The sequence below is a fragment of the Bos mutus genome, chromosome 12 (assembly GCF_027580195.1).
Source record: "Bos mutus isolate GX-2022 chromosome 12, NWIPB_WYAK_1.1, whole genome shotgun sequence".
Lineage (NCBI taxonomy): Eukaryota > Metazoa > Chordata > Mammalia > Artiodactyla > Bovidae > Bos > Bos mutus.
This window is the reverse complement of record NC_091628.1, coordinates 25,940,351-25,965,586: the sequence shown is the minus strand read 5'-3', so window position 1 is coordinate 25,965,586 and position 25,236 is coordinate 25,940,351. Positions and strand designations below refer to the sequence as shown.

Sequence of the window (25,236 nt, the reverse complement as noted above, 5' to 3'; positions counted from 1 at the left end):
TTTTGATACACAAGATTGCCTATGTTTCTAATACCAATGAACTTGAATACATATAGCTGAGAGGACAACTGATTATTAGGTAGAGAAGATTAAGAGAGTAGTTATCATTCAACAACACTTTGAATACACTAAATTCCAGAGCTAAGATACTCTGTAGAGAAAATCTTGTTTTAGCCCTTTATTTTATGAATATAAAACTGAATACAGAGAAAAAAGAATTTACATAAAGTGTGAAATTGAATGAAACTCTAAATTCCTAAACTATCTTCTATACCACATTGCCATTTATGGCATCAGGTCAGATCAGATCAGATCAGTTGCTCAGTTGTGTCTGACTCTTTGCGACCCCATGAATCGCAGCACGCCAGGCCTCCCTGTCCATCACCAACACCCGGAGTTCACTGAGACTCATGTCCATCGAGTCAGTGATGCCATCTAGCCATCTCATCCTCTGTCGTCCCCTTCTCCTCCTGCCCCCAATCGCACCCAGCATCAGGGTCTTTTCCAATAGTCAACTCTTCGAATGAGGTGGCCAAAGTACTGGAGTTTCAGCTTTAGCATCATTCCTTCCAAAGAAATCCCAGGGCTGATCTCCTTCAGAATGGACTGGTTGGATCTCCTTGCAGTCCAAGGGACTCTCAAGAGTCCTTTCCAACACCACACTTCAAAAGCATCAATTCTTCGGCGCTCAGCCTTCTTCACAGTCCAACTCTCACATCCATACATGACCACAGGAAAAACCATAGCCTTGACTAGACGAATCTTTGTTGGCAAAATAATGTCTCTGCTTTTGAATATGCTATCTAGGTTGGTCATAACTTTCCTTCCAAGGAGTAAGCGTCTTTTAATTTCATGACTGCAGTCACCATCTGTAGTGATTTTGGAGCTCAGAAAAATAAAGTCTGACACTGTTTCCACTGTTTCCCCATCTATTTCCCATGAAGTGGTGGGACCGGATGCCATGATCTTCGTTTTCTGAATGTTGACCTTTAAGCCAACTTTTTCACTCTCCACTTTCACTTTCATCAAGAGGCTTTTGAGTTCCTCTTCACTTTCTGCCATAAGGGTGGTGTCATCTGCATATCTGCGGTTATTGATATTTCTCCCAGCTATCTTGATTCCAGCTGGTGTTTCTTCCAGTCCAGCGTTTCTCATGGAACACTATTAAATGGCACAGTTTTGATTTATATATAATTATCAGGAACATAACATTTTTAAGTAAGACATTTCATTCCAATCCCAAAGAAAGGTAATGCCAAAGAATGCTCAAACTACCGCGCAATTGCACTCATCCCACACGCTAGTAAACTAATGCTCAAAATTCTCCAAGCCAGCCTTCAGCAATACATGAACCGTGAACTTCCAGATGTTCAAGCTGGTTTTAGAAAAGGCAGAGGAACCAGAGATCAAATTGCCAACATCCGCTGGATCATGGAAAAAGCAAGAGAGTTCCAGAAAAACATCTACTTCTGTTTTATTGACCATGCCAAAGCCTTTGACTGTGTGCATCACAATAAACTGTGGAAAATTCTGAAAGAGATGGGAATCCCAGACCACCTGACCTGCCTCTTGAGAAACCTGTATGCAGGTCAGGAAGCAACAGTTAGAACTGAACATGTAACAACAGACTGGTTCCAAATAGGAAAAGGAGTACGTCGAGGCTGTATATTGTCACCCCGCTTATTTAACGTCTATGCAGAGTACATCATGAGAAATGATGGGCTGGAGGAAGCAACAAGCTGGAATCAAGATTGCTGGGAGAAATATCAATAACCTCAGATATGCAGATGACACCACCCTTATGGCAGAAAGTGAGGAGGAACTAAAGAGCCTCTTGATGAAAGTGAAATAGGGGAGTGAAAAAGTTGGCTTAAAGCTCAACATTCACAAAACTAAGATCATGGCATCCAGTTCCATCACTTTATGGAAAATAGATAGGGAAACAGTGGAAACAGTGTCAGACTTTATTTTTCTGGGCTCCAAAATCACTGCAGATGGTGACTGCAGCCATGAAATTAAAAGACGCTTACTCCTTGGAAGGAAAGTTATGACCAACCTAGATAGCATATTAAAAAGCAGAGACATTTCTTTGTCAACAAAGGTCCATCTAGTCAAGGCTATGGTTTTTCCAGTGGCCATGTATGGATGTGAGAGTTGGACTGTAAAGAAAGCTGAGTGCCAAAGAATTGATGCTTTGAACTGTGGTGTTGGAGAAGACTCTTGAGAGTCTCTTGGATTGCAAGGAGATCCAACCAGTCCATCCTACAGGAGATCATTCCTGGGTGTTCATTGGAAGGACTGATTTTGAAGCTGAAACTCCAATACTTTGGCCACCTGATGTGAAGAGCTGACTGATTTGAAAAGACCCTGATGCTGGGAAAGATTGAGGGCAGGAGGAGAATGGGACGACAGAGGATAAGATAGCTGGATGACATCACTGACTCAATGGACATGGGTTTGGGTGGACTCCGCGTGTTAGTGATGGACAGGGAGGCCTGGCTTGCTGCAGTTCATGGATTTGCAAAGAGTTGTATACAACTGAGCAGCTGAACTGAGCTGATACTATATTGGGCTTCCGTGGTGGCTCAGATGGTAAAAAAAAAAAAAAATCTTCCTGCAATTCAGGAGACCTGGGTTCAACCCCTGGGTCAGGAAGATCCCCTGGAGGAGGGAATGGCTACCTACTCCAGTAATCTTGCCTGGAGAATTCCATGGATAAAAGAACCTGACAGGCTACAGTCCATGGTGTGGCAAAGAACTGGACATGACTGAACAATGAACACTTATATACTATATTAGGGGCTTCCCTGGTAGCTCAGCAGTAAAGAATTCCCCTGCCAATGCAGGATACCTGGGTTCAATCCCTCGGTCGGGACAATCTCCTGGAAAAGGAAATGGCAAATCACTCCAGTGTTCTTGCTGGGAAATCCCATCTATAGAGCAGCCTGGCAGGCTACCATCCATGGGGTCACAAAAAGTCAGACACTACGTAGCAACTAAACAGCAACAACAACATTGTATTGGTAAAATAATAAGTAGATTTGCATTTTTGATAAACTATTTTGTTTCTAAAATGCTCACTTTTAGAATATGTTAAAATCAGAATTTCAGAATTGGAAAGTAGATTAAAAGTCATAAATTATCTGATAATATTACTTAATGAGCTTTCCTTGGGACTCAGATGGTAAAGAATCTGCCTACAATGCGAGAGACCCAGATTATTAACATTCAAATTGCTTTCCATATACTTTATGTATAAACACATAGAAAGAACACAGTTTTACCAGTTTAAAAAGTGACCATGTGTATATGCATATATATATATACACATACATATATACTAGAATATCTTTCAAAATATTATATTATCTGAATTTTAAAAATTGAATTGATAATGATTACCCTTTAATTCAAGGCTAGATACCATTTCTTTCCTATATAGATAGAGGTGTATTATCATGCACTGTTGGTATTTCTTCTAGTCACAGTGTGCCCAATATGCTGCTGATAGAAGAGAGGAAGAGAAGATGTGTGACCATCTCATAAGTGCCGCAAAGCATCGGGACCACGTGACTGCAAATCAGTTGAAACAGAAAATCTTGAACATTCTCACAAATAAGCATGGTGCATGGGGAGCGGTTTCTCATAGGTGAGTTGTAAAAAAAAATACTAGAAGTAAAGAGTAACTCATAGGTTAATTTTAAAAGTTATAAATAAAAAATAACTATAAACTTAAAAATTACTCATAGACTATTATTTTAAAGTATTATAAATTGCTTAATTTTTTTCCTGAAATCTTTTTAATGACTCTTTAGAATGGCTTTAAAAGAAAATCTAAACTTTTACAAGTAATCTAATGGAAGTTATTTCTAATTTATAATTATGTATAACAATACAAAATTTGTTTAGACAAGTATTTTAGACTATCATTTCTCATATATAGCAAGAGTGTAGAAATGGTTTGTTTTTAATCTTTTAGAGTCAACTCTTCAAATTATTAGATTTATATCATTCTTAATTTTGCTTACATATAAGTAATAATATAAGCATGTATTATGGAGAAGTAATAACATTCTTTAAAAATATTTTATTTCATATTTCTCTATTCACTTTTTCTTAGGAAAGGTTTTCATCTCAAATTAGGCTATTTTTGAGACAATAATAAAGTGTTTTTCTACTAAAATTTTGTGGGTATAAAATTGTTTTGTTTTCTTCTGCACAATGTTTTCTAGAAAAATAGTAGTGAGTCAGGTCACTATATTTAGATTGCTAAGGTCCTTCATTTATATATATTAGGACTGTCTTATCTCATTGAATGTTTTTATCCAGTCTCTGTCTGGAAGAATTTAGGGGTTGGTTACCTGTGGAAAGGACACTAAGAAAAATTCTGGTAGAAGTGATTCTGTTAGCTAGAGAGAACATCTGGAATATGGCCAGGATAATAGTTGATCAACTGTCCTGGGATCTCAAGTATAAGATAGATTTAAGAAAACTTTATTATTTGAATTTAAAGTAATATTATAACATAAACATCTTTAAAAATAGCTAACTCTAGATATTTGTTTCTTATAATAATAACAATACCACCACATCTAACATTAATTAAATATTTATTGTTTGCCAGGCACTATACTAAGAATGTTAAATGAGATTTTTTTTTAACATTCAGAAAATCTCTATTAAGGTTGATACTGAATTTTTTTTTTCATATTACAATAAAGAAATTTGAAGATTTCAGAGTTTAAGTGAAACCTGTATAGTATCACACAGTTTTACAAGTAGAAGCAGACTGTATCAGTCAGGGTTCACCAGACAAACAGAAAAGATCCAACAGAATATATATAAGATACAGATATAGATGTAGGTATGGATATGAATATAGATATATAGATATTTATTTATTTTAAAGAATTGGCTCACATGCTTATGGGACCTGGCAAATCTGAAATCTGTAGGCTGGGCTGGCAGTCTGGAAGCACAGACAGGATTTCTGTCTTGAGGCAGAATTCCTTCTTCTCCAGGAAACCTAGGTCTTTTCTCTTAAGACCTTCAACTGATTAGATGAGTCCCACCCACATTACTGGGCATAATATCCTTTACTTATAGTCAACTGTTTATACATGTTATCACACCTACAAAATACCTTCACAGCAACATCTAGACTAGTATTTGATGAAACAGCTGAGCACCAAAGCCTGGCCTGCCCTCACATAATTAAATTATAGTCTGGTAGAAGGGGCTGGTAGTAAACAAATAATTATAGAAATAAAACATTAATAACAAAATTCAGCAAACGTTAGGAAAGAAAAATATAGGGTACTCTGAAAGAAAGAGTGTAACAGAGAATCTTTATTTTAGATTAGAGATTTCAGGGAAGACTTTTTCTTTTTTTTTTTTTTCTTTTTTTTTTAAATTTTATTTTATTTTTTAACTTTACAATATTGTATTGGTTTTGCCATACATCAACATGAATCCGCCACAGGTACACACATGTTCCCCATCCTTAACCCTCCTCGCTCCTCCCTCCCCATATGATTATCTCAATAGATGCAAAGACTTTTTCAAAGAAGGTCAGTTTAGGCCAAGTTTTGAGGGATGAGAAGGGAATCATCAGCAAAGTGTGGAATATAGAACATTAGGAGACAAACATTACAAAGACTCAGACTATAGAGATAATAAAATGAACAGAAAGGGGAGTTCTATGTCTACAGCTCAGTGAGTGGTGGGGGTGGTGTCTTGAGATGAGGCTGGAGAGGAACATATGAGCCTGATGATTTAAAGTCCTGTAGATCACAAGGATTTGTGACTTTATCCTAAGTGGCATGAAAAACAGTGAAGGGTTTTGAGCAGAAGGGTAACATGATCTGATTTATGTTTAAAAAGATTAGTCTGGCTGCTTTTTGAAGACATATACTAGAAGAAATAGGAAAATATGGTCAACCTGTTTTAGCTGAGGTCACATGTCACCCTTTCTATAGAGTTTCCTGGGTTCTCTATCTTTTGTAAACCTGATTCCTCATAGTTTGTGATAATTATCTGTATTGCAACTATCTATGGTATATCACTTACTGTTTTATAGCAATGTAGATGTGCCTGCCTCTTCCAATAGCCTTGTAGTTTCCTCAGTGGAGAGGTTGAATACCACTTATAGATATATTCTTGTTATTAAATATATGTTAAATCTGAAGGAATTTCATCTCTATAATATTCTACTTCCTGTTTTATATAAAATGTTTAGTTTTAACATACAATTCCTTTTAATTTTATCTTTTGACTCAATTATGCTGCTCATTGGCTCTAACATATTTTAACTTTTGAATTCATATAATGTTATTGATCTTGATTTCTTCCCTGTGGAAAAACTAGAATTTGAGAGCTTTTTTAAAATATACATTACAAGTTGTATTGACAAGTATGTTGGTAGCACTAAGTAGAAGAAACAATCTATTAATATTAATTGTGATCTTGTTAATACTGTGAAATCTAAGATGACCAAAAAATTAACCTGCTTAGAAATAAAAAATATTCGTATCATAGCTCATTCTCATTTAATGGCTATGAAACTTCATAGAATAGCATGCCATTGCTTCTAAAAAGTTATATAAATAAATATAACAGGTTCAAATGAGAGGATGGACATAGTTATTGGATTTCAATCTGATAGTCTACACTTCCAAAACAAGACTTGATCTGTATCAAGAGTTCTCTCACTCTATCAATAATTTAAAGTCAAAGTAATGAAATAACCCAAAATCAGCATTATAAGCACAAAATATTAACTTAAAGTAATGTAATTTAACACTAAAACATAAAGCAAGGAGTGAGCAGGTAGTATTTCAAGTGAAAATCATATACTTTTTTTTTTTAAACTTTACATAATTGTATTAGTTTTGCCAAATATCAAAATGAATCCGCCACAGGTATACATGTGTTCCCCATCCTGAACCCTCCTCCCTCCTCCCTCCCCATACCATCCCTCTGGGTCGTCCCAGTGCACTAGCCCCAAGCATCCAGTATCGTGCATCGAACCTGGACTGGCAACTCGTTTCATACATATACTTTTGAAACAAAGTCTAGATTTGAAATATTTTGAAACAGTCGTATTAACTTTCACTTCCTGGCTCCATTTCTCTGTCCTTTGACTTAAAATGTTTACTGATGCCATTTATAATGGGTATGAACTATAGCCACTGTACTCAGATTTTATTTAAACCTGAATTAATTTGCCCTGAGTCCCTTCCATGGGAGTTGGAAAACTCAGTCTTATTTATTAATAGGGCCCCACACACTCAAGGATTATGCTGAGATTCTGATAATCTTATTAATGTAAAGCTCTGGATCTTCATTTTACTCTGGGCTCTAGAGATACGCTTATTCTTAAAAGCAGGTCTGTTTCTGGACAAAATTAGACTTTAGTTTCTGCATTAATGCAACGAGCTGTAGTACCTGGGGAACAGCTGCACATGTTCCTGCCCTTTCATTGGAAGTAAATGTACCATCTCACTTTCAGGACCCTCTTCTTACATCATCTTCTTAGTCTTACAATAAACTACCCAAACCCTGGATACCTCAGTCTCTTCTTCCCTTAAGACTCATTGTCCAGCATGTCTTCTGGGATAGTTCAGCTGCCTTTTAAAAGGAGTATCTCGTATCTGCTAAGAAGGTAAAAATAGCCTCAGATTTCTAGATCCAAAACCCTGCTTATTTTGGAGAAGTTGGCATACAGCGTAGTGGGGATTTTGCTTAGTTTTCTGATCCATTTTATTCCCTGGCTGGGACTTTTTTGCAACCATCTGTTTGAACTCTAGGTTCTGTAACCATGGAACAGATTTTCATTTTCCTTGGGTACTTGGAAATCTTTAACATTGGGTACTTGAATCTTTAACATTCAACTCATTGTGTTCTAATTAATTTAGATCACTGACTCTAACCACTTTAATAGAAAACATACATCTAAAATTATGTAATGTCATTGTGACTTGATGATTAAATGGTTAGTAAAGAATCAAGAATGTTGTCCAGGTTGCTGTCATCACTCACCAGGTAATGGTGGTGCCATTCTTAGAACTCAGAAACACTGAAAGAAGTGGTGTAGATGGGAAGATGATTATTGAGTTTGCCTTGCCCAGATCATATTTTAATGGAAAAGTCTACCATAAAGAAGAAAATAGAGCTCCATATGACAGTAGGTCACTGTTCGTGCATGTGATGAACTTCTTAGACATGGCCAAATATATACTTCCAATCCCCAACAAATCTCATCTCTCTTATTCCTTGATTTACTTCTTTCTTTCATCTTCCACTCCCCATACAGCACACGTACACACATTGTCCCTCAACAGATCGTGTCAGCAATACATCTATATGTTTTCTTCTTCCAACCACCAAAAGTTGTTATAATATGGATTCTTGTAGGGTAGGGGGATTTTATTTTGAGTTAATTATACTATATTTTGAATTATTTTCCCAACTTCTCTGAGTGTATCACATGATGTTTTCTCTGATACAGCAAAACATTTGATTACAATAGATTACAAGGTCTGTACTCCATTTCCTTCCAAATAAAAGGAAGGAGTCTAATTGTAAATTTTTAAAATATGTAAGAAACTTCTTATATTCTGTCAACAGCCAAAAAGAGAAAGAACTGTATCTGTGACTATTAAGCTCTATCTTTAAATAGGTTTAAAAGTACATTATCTTTAATTCATTACTTCTAGGGTTGTTTATTGCTGGATAGTTTCATCAAGGCAAAGGAGTAAACATATTAAGTTAAAAATAAGAAAGTGATTGAAGTGATAGAGTGATAAGTGATAATTTAAATAGTTAAGGAAGGAAGCAAGTAAAGAAAGCAGGGGACTGATACACAGAAAATAATGGAGTCAAGAAAATAAGAGTCAGTGAACTGAAACTATGGGAATCTCTCAGATGTTTGATTTTAAGATTTCAGAAATATATAAGAACAGGTTAACACAACCAGAATGTGGTCATAAAAATACAATAATTAAGTGGAGTCAAGTTGAAAATCATAATAATGAGATCAAGAAACTGAAAGGATGGAATCTTGCATTTGGCACTTAAGTTGAATTGTTATTGTTTAGTCGCTAAGTCACTTCCGACTCTGTGAACCCATGGACTACAGCATGCCAGGCTTCCGTGTCCTTCAGTGCCTCCCAGAGTTTACTCAGATTCATCTCCACTGAGTTAGTGATGCTATCTAACCATCTTATTCTCTGCGGCCTTCTACTTTTGGCTTCAATCTTTCCCAGTATCACGGTCTTTTTAAGTGAGTCGGCTCTTTGCATAAAGTAGCCAAAGTATAGAAGCTTCAGCTTCAGCATCAGTCCTTCCAAAGAATATTGAGGGTTGATTTCCTTTAGGATTGACTGGTTTGATCTCCTTGCAGTCCAAGGGACTCTGCTGCTGCTGCTAAGTCACTTCAGTCGATCCGACTCTGTGCAACCCCATAGACGGCAGCCCACCAGGCTCCCCCGTCCCTGAGATTCTCCAGGAAAGAACACTGGAGTGGGTTGCCATTTCCTTCTCCAATGCATGAAAGTGAAAAGTGAAAGTGAAGTCGCTCACTTGTGTCCGACTCTTAGTGACCCCATGGACTGCAGCCCACCAGGCTCCTCCATCCATGGGATTTTCCAGGCAAAACTACTAGAGTGGGGTGCTATTGCCTTCTCCACCAAGGGACTCTAAAGAGTCTTATCTACCACCACAATTCAAAAACATCAATTCTTTGGCATTCAGCCTTCTTTATAGTACAGCTCTCACATCCATACACAACTACTAGAAAAACCATAGCTCTGACTGTACAGAATTTTGTTGGCAAAGTGATGTGTCTGCTTTTTTAATATCCTATCTAGGTTTGTCACACTTTCCTTCCAAGTAGCAAGCATCTTTGAATTTCATAGCTGCAGTCACCACTTGCAGTGATTTTGGAGCCCAAAGAAAGAAAATCTGTCACTGCTTTGACATTTTCCCCTTCTTTTTACCATGAAGTGGAGGTACTGGATGCCATGATCTTAGTTTTTTGAATGTTGAGTTTTAAGCTGGCTTTTTCTCTCTCCTGTTTCACCCTCATTAAGAGGCTCTTTAGTTCCCTTTACTTTTCTGTAGTTAGAGTAGTGTCATCTGCATATCTGAGGTATTGATATTTCTCCTGACAATCTTGATTCCAGCTTGTGATTCATCCAGCTCGGTATTTTGCATGATGTATACAACCTTGACATATAATTACAGTATTTGGGATGGAAAGGAAAATTGTGAGCAGCTTCTGAGTCTTCAGTAAATGAAAGGAAAAGAATGTGAAGCTGGGAGAATATTCCAAGTGGGGGAAAAGACCAAAGTGGTATTACCAGATTCAGCAAATACCTTTAGAAGTATCAAAGTTCATCTTCCCTTAAAGAGAGAGAGAGAAAACTTTAACAGCCTGTCAGTCTCTCCAAAGTAAAATAATTTATAAAATGCTTTACATACCATTCAGTCCAGTTCAGTCGCTCAGTCGTGTCCGACTCTTTGCAACCCCATGAATTGCAACACGCCAGGCCTCCCTGTCCATCACCAACTCCTGGAGTTCACTCAAACTCAACGTCCATTGAGTCGGTGATGCCGTCCAGCCATCTTATCCTCTGTCATTCCCTTCTCCTCCTGCCCCAATCCCTCCCAGCATCACAGTCTTTTCCAATGAGTCAGCTCTTCGCATGAGGTGGCCAAAGTACTGGAGTTTCAGCTTTAGCATCATTCCTTCCAAAGAACACCAGTCCTTTAGAATGGACTGGTTGAATTTCCTTGCAGTCCAAGGGTCTCTCAAGAGTCTTCTCCAACACCACAGTTCAAAAGCATCAGTTCTTTAGCTCTCAGCTTTCTTCACAGTCCAATTCTCACATCGATACATGACCACTGAAAAAACCATAGCCCTGACGAGACAGCAAAGTAATGTCTCTGCTTTTGAATATACTATCTAGGTTGGTCATAGCTTTCCTTCCAAGGAGTAATCATCTTTTAATTTCATGGCTGCAATCACCATCTGCAATGATTTTGCAGCCCCCAAAAAATAAAGTGTGACACTGTTTCCACTGTTTCTCCATCTATTTCCCATGAAGTGATGGGACCAGATGCCATGATCTTCGTTTTCTGAAAGTTGAATTTTAGGCCAAATTTTTCACTCTCCTCTTTTACTTTCATCAAGAGGCTTTTTAGTTCCTCTTCACCTCTGCCATAAGGGTGGTGTTGTCTACATATCTGCGGTTATTGATATTTCTCCCAGCAATCTTGATTCCAGCTTGTGCTTCCTCCAACCCAGCGTTTCTCATGATGTACTCTGCATATAAGTTAAATAAGCAGGGTGACAATATACAGCCTTGACATGCTCCTTTTCCTATTTGGAACCAGTCTGTTGTTCCATGTCCATGGTTTTCTAAAGCCAGCTTGAACATCAGGAAGTTCACGGTTCACATATTGCTGAAGCCTGGCCTGGAGAATTCTGAGCATTACTTTACTAGCGTGTGAGATGAGTGCAATTGTGCGGTAGTTTGAGCATTCTTTGGAATTGCCTTTCTTTGGGATTGGGATGAAAACGGACCTTTTCCAGTCCTGTGGCCACTGCTGAGTTCTCCAAATTTGCTGGCATATTGAGTGTAGCACTTTCATAGCATCATCTTTCAGGATTTGAAATAGCTCAGCTGGAATTCCATCACCTCCACTAGCTTTGTTCATAGTGATGCTTTCTAAGGTCTGCTTAGATATCACATTCCAGGATGTCTGGCTCTAGGTGAGTGATCACACCATCTTGATTATCTTGGTTGTGAAGATCTTTTTTTGTATTGTTCTGTGTATTCTTGCCACCTCCTCTTAATACATTCTGCTTCTGTTAGGTCCATACCATTTCTGTCCTTTATTGAGCCCATCTTAGCATGAAATGTTCCCTTGGTATCTCTAATTTTCTTGAAGAGATCTCTAGTCTTTCCCATTCTGTTGTTTTCCTCTATTTCTTTGCATTGATCACTGAGGAAGGCTTTCTTATCTCTTCTTGCTATTCTTTGGAACTCTGCATTAAGATGCTTATATCTTTCCTTTTCTCCTTTGCTTTTCACTTCTCTTCTTTTCACAGCTATTTGTAAGGCCTCCCCAGACAGCCATTTTGCTTTTTTGAGTTTCTTTTCCATGGGTATGGTCTTGATCCCTGTCTCCTCTACAGTGTCACAAACCTCCATCCATAGTTCATCAGGCACTCTATCTATCAGATCTAGGCCCTTAAATCTATTTCTCACTTCCAGTGTATAATCATAAGGGATTTGATTTAGGTCATACCTGAATGGTCTAGTGGTTTTCCCTACTTTCTTCAAGCTGAGTACTGGAGAATTGATGCTTTTGAACTGTGGTGTTGGAGAAGACTCTTGAGAGTCCCATGGACTGCAAGGAGATCCAACCAGTCCATTCTAAAGCAGATCAGTCCTGGGTGTTCTTTGGAAGGAATGATGCTAAAGCTGAAACTCCAATACTTTGGCCACCTCATGCGAAGAGCTGACTCATTAAAGATTCTGATGCTGGGAGGGATTGGGGGCAGGAGGAGAAGGGGACGACGGAGGTTGAGATGGCGGGATGGCATCACCAACTCAATGGACATGAGTTTGGGTGAACTCCAGGAGTTGGTGATAGACATGGAGGCCTGGCGTGCTGCGGTTCATGGGGTTGCAAAGAATCGGACACGACTGAGCAACTGAACTGAACTGAATGGTCTAGTGGGTTTTCCCTACTTTCTTCATTTTAGGTCTGAATTTGGCAATAAGGAGTTCATGATCTCAGCCATAGTCATCCCGGTCTTGTTTTTGATGACTATATAGAGCTTCCCTATTCTTTGGCTGCAAAGAATATAATCAGTCTGATTTCGGTGTTGACCATCTGGTGATTTCCACGTGTAGAGTCTTCTCTTGTGTTGTTGGAAGTGGGTGTTTGCTATGACCAGTGCCTTCTCTTGGCAAAACTCTATTCACCTTTGCCCTGCTTCATTCCGTATCCAAGGCCAAATTTGCCTGTTACTCCAGGTCTTTCTTGACTTCCTACTTTTGCATTCCAGTCCCCTGTAATGAACAGGACATCTTTTTTGGGTGTTAGTTCTAAAAGGTCTTGTAGGTGTTCATAGAACCGTTCAACTTCAGCTTCTTCAGCGTTACTGGTTGGAGCATAGACTTGGATTACTGTGATATTGAATGGTTTGCCTTGGAAATGAACAGAGATCATTCTGTCCTTCTTGAGATTGCATCCAAGTACTGCATTTGGAACTCTTTTGTTGACCATGATGGCTACTCCATTTCTTCTCAGGGGTTCTGCCCACAGTAGTAGATATAGTGGTCATCTGAGTTAAATTCACCCATTCCAGTCCATTTTAGTTTGCTGATTCCTAGAATGTCGATGTTCACTCTTGCCATCTCCTGTTTGACCACTTCCAATTTGCCTTGATTCATGGACCTGACATTCCAGGTTCCTATGCAATCTTGCTCTTTACAGCATCGGACCTTGCTTCTATCACCAGTCACATCCACAACTGGGTATTGTTTTTGCTTTGACTCCATCCCTTCATTCTTTCTGGAGTTATTTCTCCACTGATCTCCAGTAGCATTTTGGGCACCTACTGACCTGGGGGGTTCCCCTTTCAGTATCCTATCATTTTGCCTTTTCATACTGTTCATGGGGTTCTCAAGGCAAGAATACTGAAGTGGTTTGCCATTCCCCTCTCTGGTGGACCACATTCTGTCATATAACATTAGAATGACATAATCTACACAAATGAAAATAATGAAGAAAATCAATAAACAAATGTAAAATAATAAAACTCACAAAAATTAGACACTTTCTCAGGCATTGACATAATTAGTTTTATTTTTTTTTTCATAATTAGTTTTAAAATAAAAATTAATGTTTTGGATCTCCACAGTAACAAAACTTCTCCTTGACCTTCAAATAGCATAAAGTTAAAAAATTTTTGACCACTTGAAATAAGTGCCTAGAGTCAAATTAAGTTTATCACAGTACCTCAGTCCTTTATTTGGCTGCTAATTAAAATATTCATATACCAAACTGTAGAAAATATTTTTCAGGCAGTAGCATCTGTTATCTTGGCAGCTGGCAATTTTGTAAGAATCATTGGCGATAGTACATTATTAGGCTGTTGAGAAAACTCTCTGGTTGCCTTTGAGGTAACTGTTTTTATAAGCGTGCTTTTTTGATATTTTTTAAAGCTATTTTAGATATTTTTACTTAAATATCACTACACTCCCTAAAATAATGTGTTAAACTCATTGACTTTTTGAAACTCATGAAATGACATGAAAACATTCTTACAAACATTTAAGAATTTGAATTTGAACAATATTTTCCTCAGCAAATACCCTTTTTATAACTACATCATTTTTGCTTTTATAAATGAGTAGTTTACAGTGATACTGCTCTATATTTTATGCACACTAAAATTTTATGGATTAAAATGTGAAATTGCTTTTAATATTTGTGTTTACAAGTCGTTTTGTGTCTTTTGTCAACAAGGGTTGCCTGTTTAGTTGGAAAGTGCCATTGCCCTAGAGTGCTGTATTTTGAAGTCATCTGTCACAAATACAATGTAGAGAGAGAAGACTATTTATGTTTATGGCATTTTAAGTAACTGAGTTAAACCCTTTGGAATATAGAGAAATGGCTTATTTACTGTCATCACTGTTCACTTAATCTTGTGACCCTGACATGATAGCATTCCCATAAATCTCCCATGTGGTAGTTCAATAAAACAGATGAACATCAAAATGTAATGATTGTTTCAGCTTTAGGAATTAACTCTGTGATGGAATAAATGTGGCCCAGATAGTGATACTACAGATGCATTTTACCATTCCCTTTTTCTAATAAGTAATGCTAGAAAATAATTATTTATTGTAATTTGTACTCTATTTTCAGATAGTATTTTCAGTATCTAATACTCATTAAGAAAAAAAGAAAATAAATGCAAATAATATACATATTGTGACTATTTTTTAAAGTTTCATTTTTTGGCATTTTAAGATTATTAATGTTAATATAATAAGGTTGGTTTTTACAAGGATGTTTTAATATAGCTTTGTCCTATACTGTGTTTTCATTGTATCACATCCTTGTGTTAGTTTTTTTCTGTATGCACTTTTTTTAATATTTGAGATTATATGGTTTCTCAAACATAAAGTCTTAATGTCTGTTTATCTGTTTGTTTTATCCCACTTTTTTGTAAACAACTAGTGAGGCATTCTGAAAAACAACAAAAACAAAAATTGAGGGTATTGAGTCATTCAAGAAGGAAAAAAAAAGTGTGGCCCTAGGATAATTAGTGGAAGAAACTAAAAGTCTATACCTGAGACCATCTCCACAACCAGAAGAAAATCCAACGTTTGTTCAACATTTTGTGAAAGTAAATGTTATTAATACTCTTATTGCAATGATCTTAGTTTACATTTGTCTCCTACCAACTTCATATGTAAAAAACTTTTTGTCAGTTTTGTTTGGCATGGTAAAACCTTTAATCCTCTTTTCAAATAGGATTTGGTACTTTGGCTACTATTAATCCAATTTGCATGGTAATAATAAATTCTAAACTTGAAATGTGTGCTATATAATGTAAAATCTGTGGGGAGAATTCTTCTGTGGGGGAAGCATGGTATTTATATTTTTATAATATTACTTTAGAAATATAAAAATCTGTAAAACAAGCCCATAAGCATTTTAGTAGCAATTCAGGAAGGAAACAAAGAAAATGAAGCCCTGAAGTCTGTCAGGAAAGACCAATTACCGATATGATACAAGTCCCCAGAAAAATAAGATGAATCATGTATCTTTACTAATTGAATCTTAGGCCATTAGCATCAAGTTGAAAACAATCTTCCATGAAGAAAATGCTGATGTGTATCATTAAAGATATAATCAGCTCCTTTACTTTTAGGTATAGACAACTGAGCCCTAAGAAAAACTGTTTTAAGAGCTTTTCAAGCTAATATAAGCCCTAAAAACTTGATTCATCTGATTTTTGTAGAAGCTACAAATTGTAATATCTCTTTGTAGACAGTAAGACAGAAACTCTTTTCTTTCAAGTGGAGTTCTTTGGTGTTACCATTATTCAGTAAATAGTTACCAAATTGCAGTCAAACACTCTACAGATGAAGATGCAGTTCAGAGCCAGGGAATGGGATATTCCATCAAGAGGGTTTTTATGCCTTTTGAATCTTAATATAAATTTTAAAATTGAGTACGGCTGACTTTTGTATGAAGAAAGACATTTGAGGGCTAGGCAATAAAATATGCCAAATATAAACCATCACACAGGCATTTTTAAAGCTTTAGATGTATCAGCTGAGAAGCTGAGTGTGTTTTAGTGTACTTTAAGGTACATTATTAAGCAGTAAGTTAACATATGAAAAAGATAAGTAGCAAAATACCTTGTTAACTTCTTTAAGAGCAGTCATTACAAATATAATAATTGAGTGATAATTACAATTTTCACCTTACAGTAGATTTGATGGCGTCATGGTCCGAGTTATGTGAGCATTGGTTTCAAGTATTGCTAGTTCAGAGGCACTAACTTGATGTTCAAGGGCACTGTTCCCTGAAGGAATAGTTGCTACTTACTTTAAAGTAAAATTGGTAAATCAGTTAATTTTTATGTAATTCTGTGTCACATATAGGTCTTTTAAATCCATATCAGAAGTAAAGTTTTCTTTTCTGGTTTAACCTAATTACTGCTTATTTACCATCTCCCAGATCGTTTTCATGAACCCTCAACTTTGGTAACTCATTTGATCTATAAAATGAGTCATCTTATAATACAACCTAACATATGCTCCACAAAGCACCTTTGTGACTACTCTCTGCTCATCTAATTTTGGTATATATAATTCAGGACCTAGAGGAATAAAATACCTCACATTTGTCACTTTGTGTTTCTTGAGGTTCTTCAATATCTATTCTGTCCAACTTGAAGCCCTGCCATTTTAATAATGCTTTTCACTTTGAAATTACAGTTTCATCCATCGTCCTGCAACCCAGGATTATTTGTTTTTATTCGGAGTATATATTATAAATCCCTTTACATTAGTATTCTTTGTTTCATCTTTCAAAACATTCTGTACTCCAAATATTTTAAAATTACCTCTCTGATCTCTTTTTCACATTTAAAATTTACATTATTATTGATATAGCCAGCTCTTAAGTAGGTTGTGATGGTTAAAAACAGTAAGTACAAATGTTAGTTATTTTAATTCTTATGATTATTTCACTCCTTACCCCATATTTCCCCAAAGGATAACGTCTTAAATATTAAAAAATCCAAAAATACTTAAATTACACCTAAAAAGTAGTATATCAACTCAGTTCAGTGTGTTTTGGGTTTCAGATGCTAGGGCTAGAAAGTATGGTTAAGGAGGGTTTGCTATTCCAGCCTCTGCCCAGAATCAAACACTCAGACCATCCCAGCATGTGTTTGTTGTCCACAGACTGACTTGTTGAAATGCCACCTGGTCAGATTAGAATTTCCAACTATTTACTTGACGTCTGTGAGAGCTTAAAGTGGAGAAGATTGAACTTAAGTGTTACATTTTTGGTTTAGTTCCTTCCTCCTCGCTTCTTTAACACATTTTTACTTGGCTTATATCCCTGCCATACATGTATATTTATCTTTTTACTTTACTACCCAAACCCCAAGTTCCTCAGGAGCCAAAGTTCTTTGTATGTATCAGAGTACCTGACATGTAAGAGGTGGTCTGTAAATAAATATTGCTGAGTAAGTGAGGAGGTAATTGAATGAAAGAATGAATGAATGCAGGAGTTCAAAGTACCTATAACTGGTCCCAAAGGATTCTGAAATGTTACCAAATGTACTCAATAAAGAATAATAATATTATTTAGGTTTATTTGCTAATGTTTCAGAAATTATTAAGTTTGGATAAAGTACTAAATAAGGACTTTACTTCAGCCTCCACCTCTGACTTTCTTTTTTTACCTTGCAATATAGAAAGAATGAGCAATACTATAATTCAGAATATTTTGAATATATTAACTACAATATTTTGTGTGTTTAACAGAATTCTAATTTTCAGTGCATCATTTGGTAAACTTTGAACATAAGAAAAATAAACTAAATTGATAAATGTAAAATTTAAGTTCATTACATGAACTTAAGTTATATTATTATTAAAATACTTACATGCTTTATAAATATTAATTAAATAATTATATAGATAGTATTACGTTCAAGGACTCAGACTTGAGTAAAATTTATCTCCAGAGCTGAATATTTGTGTAACTTTGGTAAATTTCCTAAATTCTCCAAGCTTCAATATTTTTCATTTATAAAATACAACATAATAACTATTTCATACAATTGTGGAATATAAATTAGATAAATTAGAAAACAATATCCTACTGCATCTTCCTGCCAGTACAGGAGACACAAGAGACATGGATTTGATCCCTGGGTCTGGAAGGACCCCTGGAGTAGGAAATGGCAAACCACTCCAGTATTATTGCCTGGAGAATTCCATGGACAGAGGAGCATGGCAGGCTACAGTCCATGGAGTTGCAAAGAGTTGGACATGACTGAGCACTCGCACACTATTCCTATTCTACACTATCCTGCAACATTTTATCTAGTGGTTATTAAGAAATTAATATTTTAAGCCCACAATATTAACAGACACTTAAACATATCTTCAGAGAAGGCAATGGGACCCCACTCCAGTACTCTTGCCTGGAAAATCCCATGAACAGAGGAGCCTGGTGGGCTGCAGTCCATGGGGTCGCTAGGAGTCGGACACAACTGAGTGACTTCACTTTCACTTTTCACTTTCATGCATTGGAGAAGGAAATGGCAACCCACACCAGTGTTCTTGCCTGGAGAATCCCAGGGACGGGGGAGCCTGGTGGGCTGCCATCAATGGGGTCGCACAGAGTCGGACACAACTGAAGCGACTTAGCAGCAGCAGCAGCAAACATATCTTTACCAGTCTGATTTCTAATTACTTACCTTATGGTTTTCTTTTATACTTCTCACTGTCATCTAAATGAAAGCATTTAGTAATTGGCATTCAGTTCAGTCGCTCAGTCGTGTCCGACTCTTTGCGACCCCATGAATTGCAGCACGCCAGGCCTCCCTGTCTATCACCAACTCCCAGAGTTCACTCAGACTCACAGCCATCGAGTCAGTGATGCCATCGAGCCATCTCATCCTCTGTCGTCCCCTTCTCCTCCTGCCCCCAATCCCTCCCAGCATCAGAGTCTTTTCCAATGAGTCAGCTCTTCGCATGAAGTGGCCAAAGTACTGGAGTTTCAGCTTTAGCATCATTCCTTCCAAAGAACACCCAGGACTGATCTGCTTTATAATGGACTGGTTGGATCTCCTTGCAGCCCAAGGGACTCTCAAGAGTCTTCTCCAACACCACAGTTCAAAAGCATCGATTCTCCAGTGCTCAGCTTTCTTCACAGTCCAACTCTCATATCCATACATGACCGCTGGAAAAACCATAGCCTTGACTAGACGGACCTTTGTTGGCAAAGTAATGTCTCTGCTTTTGAATATGCTATCTAGGTTGGTCATAACTTTCCATCCAAGGAGTAAGCATTTTTACAAATATATAGAAATACATGACAGTATGCATAGTTTTATACATCTAGAATATTTAGTAGAAATAACTTTCCTAAATAAACCTTTGGAGAGTATTGTTCATTAATAAAGTTTTTCTAAGAGAAAAATATCACCAACTATGCTGTAAAGTCAGAAATTCAGCCTTTGGTTTTAAAATTTTGAGGCAGCTTTTTAAAAATTACTAAAGTTAACATATTTAGGCCTAATGTTTAGGGAAAATGTTAGGCATGTTTCCTAATTTTTTAATTTGTAGTTTAATATGAATGATATTTTTGTTTTCGGTTTCTTAATAAACTATTGATTCTTGAATATTTGAAAGACAACACCTCTTTGTTAAATATTTTTTACCTTTAAAGTGTTTTGAGGGGAAATCTAACTGGCATATGATTTGTCAGGGATTCACTGGGTAGTATAAGTCATAAATCTTTGATGTTGTTTTTACTTTTTAAAAATTTTCTTTTTATTTTTTAAACTGTTGTTTTTGGGGGGGTGGTGCGGGAATGGCCCATTATTTCCATGATCTAGAGATTTTACTGCAGCAGCTGAGCAGCTCACTTTTATTCAATGCTACATTAACTTTTCCATTACGGGTAGTGCTGTAAAGCACAGAGCCCTTAAGCATTATGAAGTTGCTGTCTGGCATTTGTTCATTGATATGGCTGCTATATTTGAATGTTGCAATCATTCCAGAGAAACCTTCATCACTTTTTAAAAATGTTGTTCCTCTCATTTTAAATTTAGTTAAATTTCATTTGCCTACTGTGTTTCAAGTGTCTGTAAACATTTTTATAAGCCTGAATTTTCTCCTTATTTAGAACTTCCATCACATTAATGACAATATAATTATAATGTTACTGTTATTCATAAAACATAAGTTTGCACAAGGCAACTCTTATTTTAGAATAAAGACAAGTCTTTTTGCTGTCACACATGTCCTTTGGTTCATTGTTCTTTTTTTTCCCCCTACTTTTCATTCATTCTGTAAATTATCCCAGTTGTCTAGAATTATGCAAGAACTGAGGAATGGTCTCCAGGAGGCAAAAGTCTTGAGGGGAGACTGATGACAGAAGGAATGGGGTGTTCCTCCCTTCCAGATGGTGAAACTGTTGAAGGAGAGGAAGATTAAGAGTAGCAGAGTAGTTAGGAAAAAGGGTTGTGAAGTTGTGGGCACATGCTCCAATAAAGGGAGATAAGTTGTGATAAGCCTGCTTAGGTTTAATGGTGTTGTTCCCAACTGAGCAGCCTGGAGATCTCCTGTTTTGAGGCCGCTGTCCAGCATTTCATCCTAGTAAATGTTTAGGTGCCCTTGCTTCCCAGTGAGAGGATAAATTCTATGGGAATGAAAAGGCTATGACTATCAGATACCCTTTGTTTCATATTTCCTTAAAGAATTAATCAATAGGGAAAGCACTGATAAGAACTGAGTATCTGCTGTGAGATGTTTTGTTTGTTGGCAGGTTGGGGTCGATCTGTTTGGTTTGGTTTTGGATGTTTTTTGGCAGGGAGAGAGTTATATTTTAACTCGATGTAGATTAAGAGAAGAGACAGATTTTCCTACCCCTGTGGAAGTGATCTACAGTGGTGGTAGGACTGTTGATGTTGATCAAAAGGAGTATCAGCTAAGGAGCAGCATGGACCAGTAGCAGAGATGGTAAATTGCTAGGTAGAGGACGAAGCTTCTTAAGTACTGATCTGTGATTGAGGAGGAAGACAAATGGCAAAATCCAATCCCCTGCCAGTGAAGAACTAAAAGGTCCATTTAGGTTAAACTGATGAGGCTGGTAATAAGAAGAAACTGTGGGGATTAGGGTTTGACAGGATATCCTTTTCTTCTACAGCGTTAATCTCTATTCCCTATAATTTTGTTGGTTAATTTCCCCCAGTTCAAATGCTTCCAAGCTTTTACATCTGAACTGTCATGAAGCAGCAAGGTGCCATCTCTCATTTCATAACCTTGTTAAAATTTACCTTTTCCAGTGAATAAGCCTCAAACTCAGAGCCCAGTGATGATTACTTATCCATCCCAGGTATTTAACCTTCCAGTTGTCTCAGACTGATTTTAAATTGCTTTCTTGGCCCAGTGCTTGGAAAGCATTTGCTTCATCCAGCCCGGCCTTTCACATGACATACTCTGCATATAAGTTAAATAGCTTTGATGTACGCCTTTCCTGATTTGGAACCAGTCTGTTGTTCTGTGTCCAGTTCTAACTGTTGCTTCTTGATCTGCATACAGATTCCCAGGAGGCAGGTCAGGTGGTCTGATAATTCCCATCTCTTTAAGAATTTTCCACAGTTTGTTGTGATGTACACAGTCAAAGGCTTTGGCTTAGTCAATAAAGCAGAAGTAGATGTTTCTCTGGAACTCTAATGCTTTTTCAGTGATCCAGTGGATGCTGGCAATTTGATCTCTGGTTCCTCTGCCTTTTCTAAATCCAGCTTGAACATCTGGAAGTTCATGGTTCACATACTGTTGAAGCCTGGTTTGGAGAATTTTGAGCATTACTTTTCTAGCGTGTGAAGTGAGTGCAATTGTGCAGTAGTTTGAGCATTCTTTGGCATTGCCCTTCTTTGGGATTGGAATGAAAACTGACCTTTTCCAATCCTGTGGCCACTGCTGAGTTTTCCACATTTGCTGGCATATTGAGTGCAGCACTATCACAGCATCATCTTTTAGGATTTGAAATAGCTCAGCTGGAATTCCATCACCTCCACTAGCTTTGTTCGTAGTGATGCTTCCTAAGGTTCACTTGACTTCTCATTCCAGGATGTCTCACTCTAGGTGAGTGATTACACCATCATGGTTATCTGGGTCATGAAGATCTTTTTGTATAGTTCTTCCGTGTATTCTTACCATCTCTTCTTTATGTCTTCTGTTTTTGCTAGACCATACCATTTCTGTCATTTATTGTGTCCATCTTTGCATGAAAAGAAGCTCTATACAGTCAGCAGACACAAGACTGGGAGCTGACTGTGGCTCAGATCATGAACTCCTTATTGCAAATTTCAGGCTTAAATTGAAGAAAGTAGGGAAAACCACTAGACCATTCAAGTATGATCTAAATCAAATCCCTTCCTATTTTACAGTGTAAGTGACAAATAGATTTCAGGAATTAGATCTGATAGACAGAGTCCCTGAAGAACTGTGGACAGAGAGAGATTCATGACATTGTACAGGAGGCAGTGATCAAGACCATCCCCAAGTAAAAGAAATGCAAAAAGGCTAAATGGTTGTCTGAGGAGGCATTACAAAACCTGAGAAAACAAGAGAAGCTAAAGGCAAAAAGAGAAAATGAAAGATATAAGCATCCGAATGCAGAGTTCCAAAGAATAGCCAGGAGAGATAAGAAAGCCTTCCTCGGTGATCGGTGCAAGGAAATAAGAGGAAAACAATAGAATGAGAAAGACTAGAGATCTCTTCAAGAAAATTAGAGCTACCAAGGAAACATTTCATGCAAAGATAGGTATAATAAAGGACAGAAATGGTATGGACCACAGATTACTGTAGCAGAAAAGAAGAAAGCAAACAAAAGGCATTAAAATAATTAGCAATTTTTTTAACTTTAAAATATAGTAAAAGTGCACATATTGTAATGAAAAATATCAATGAATTTTCAAAAACTAAGGCGGTCTATGCAATTAAACTGGAAAACCAACAAAGACCTGCTGTATTTGGTTCAGTTCAGTCGCTCAGTCATGTCCGACTCTTTGTGACCCCATGAATCACAGCACACCAGGCCTCCCTGTCCATCACCAACTCCCGGAGTTCACCCAAACTCATGTCCATCAAGTCGGTGATGCCATCCAACCATCTCATCCTCTGTCGTCCCCTTCTCCTCCTGTCCCCAATCCCTCCCAGCATCAGAGTCTTTTCCAATGAGTCAACTAGCACAGAGAATTACACTTAATATTATATAACAGTCTAAAGGGGAGAATAACTTGAAAAACAATGGATACATTTGCGTGTATAATTGGTTATTCTCATTGATGCATAGTAGTCTGTCCATTTGTGAATATACCTGAACTTATTTATGATTACACAGATGGTGACTATTATGTATAGTGTTGCTATGAACATTTTCATATGTTTGTTTCAATTCCATTATTTGTTGATAAAGAAATAAATATATTTCTAGTAGGCATGTACCTTGAATTGGAATTGCCACATGATAATACCGGCTTAGCTTCCCCAGTGATTCAGTGGTAAAGAATCTGCCTGCAAAGCATGAATCACAGGTTCAATCCCTGGGTCTGGAAGATCCCATAGAATAGGAAATGGCAACCTACTTCAGTATTCTTGCTTGGGAAATCCCATGGGCAGAGAAACCTGATGGGCTACAGTCCATGGGGCCGCAGAAGAGTTGGATATGACTTAGAGACTAAACAACAGCAAGTATAGTCTTATGTTTAGCTTTACTGCTTAACAGTTTGCCAGAATTTTCAGTTGTTCTGCATTCTCTCCAACAGTTGGTATTTTCTGTCTGTTTCATTTTGAACATTCAGGTAGAAGTAAAATGTACTGAATTATAGTCTTGGTCTGCATTTTCCCAAATTCATACCTTTTAGTTTGTTTTACTTTATTACAGTGCCTAGGAAATCCAGTACGTGTTGAATGAATTGAAGTGTGATAGTGGACATACTTGTCTTTGTTCTTAATGGCAAGGGAAAGGCTTTAAATATTTTGCCATAATCATAATATTTGCCATAGGGTGCATTGTTTGCTTTTTGTAGATATTCTTTATCAAGTAAAAGGAACTTCTTTTCCCTTCCCTTCCCTTTCCATACTGGTTTGTTAAAAACTTTTTATCCTAATAGGTAAATAATTTTGTCAGTGTTTTTTCCTGATTTATTATAGTGCCCATATGATTTTTCTTCTTTTTTTTCTATTAATGCAGTGATTCAGTTGATTGGTGTTATAATGTTAAGCTTATATACCAAAGGTTGATTGTTAAGCTGGTTAATGGCTTTTTCAGACTAGCAACTTCTCAAGAGTTTAAGTGCCTGGCAGTGTGCTAGGACATGGATTGGTGTTTTGTTAGCTAACTGGTAGTTAAATTAATACGTCATTTGGGAGAATATATACATTCTTCCATCCAAATTAATAAATGTTAAACAACTATGCAATGATATGACACACAGCAGGCCACTGTGCTATGTACTGTGTGGAATACAAAGATATGTAAGTCTCAGTCTCAGCTCCAAGGAGCTGTAATCTAGTTTGTGAGATCATACCGATTCTTAGGTAATTGTAATGTTAACATAAAGCAATATTTAATAACAGTTAAGTGAAGCATTGATTAGATTGTATATTTTATAAAGAAATGGATGAATGTTCATCTTTGCAGTCCCAAGAAATAGCACAGAATTGAAAAATCCAGGCTTGTTTCATTACAGTAAATGATCCAGAATAAAGTACAAAACTGTTAGTAGTTAAAGATAAGACTCCAAGAGAGTTCAGATTCAATCAAGGAAGATCTTTAATGCCCAGTGAAAGATTAGACCTGGATGTGAAGGCAACTCAATTTTACCAGATAAGAAAATAAGTCTTGAGAGGTCGTGACCTGCCTGTGGTGATACAACATCAG

The 25,236-nt window shown here is 37.1% G+C and overlaps 1 protein-coding gene across 6 annotated transcripts in view; it reads left to right on the top strand.

Annotated features, from left to right (window-relative positions):
• NBEA (neurobeachin) overlaps window positions 1-25,236 on the top strand; it is a 672,120-nt gene that overhangs the window by 354,910 nt on the left and 291,974 nt on the right. For all 6 annotated transcript variants that reach the window (XM_070380422.1, XM_070380424.1, XM_070380423.1 and 3 more), the window contains one exon: window positions 3,483-3,649. In XM_070380422.1, coding sequence (XP_070236523.1) covers window positions 3,483-3,649 — 167 coding nt within the window. The remainder of the gene's footprint in view (window positions 1-3,482; window positions 3,650-25,236) is intronic.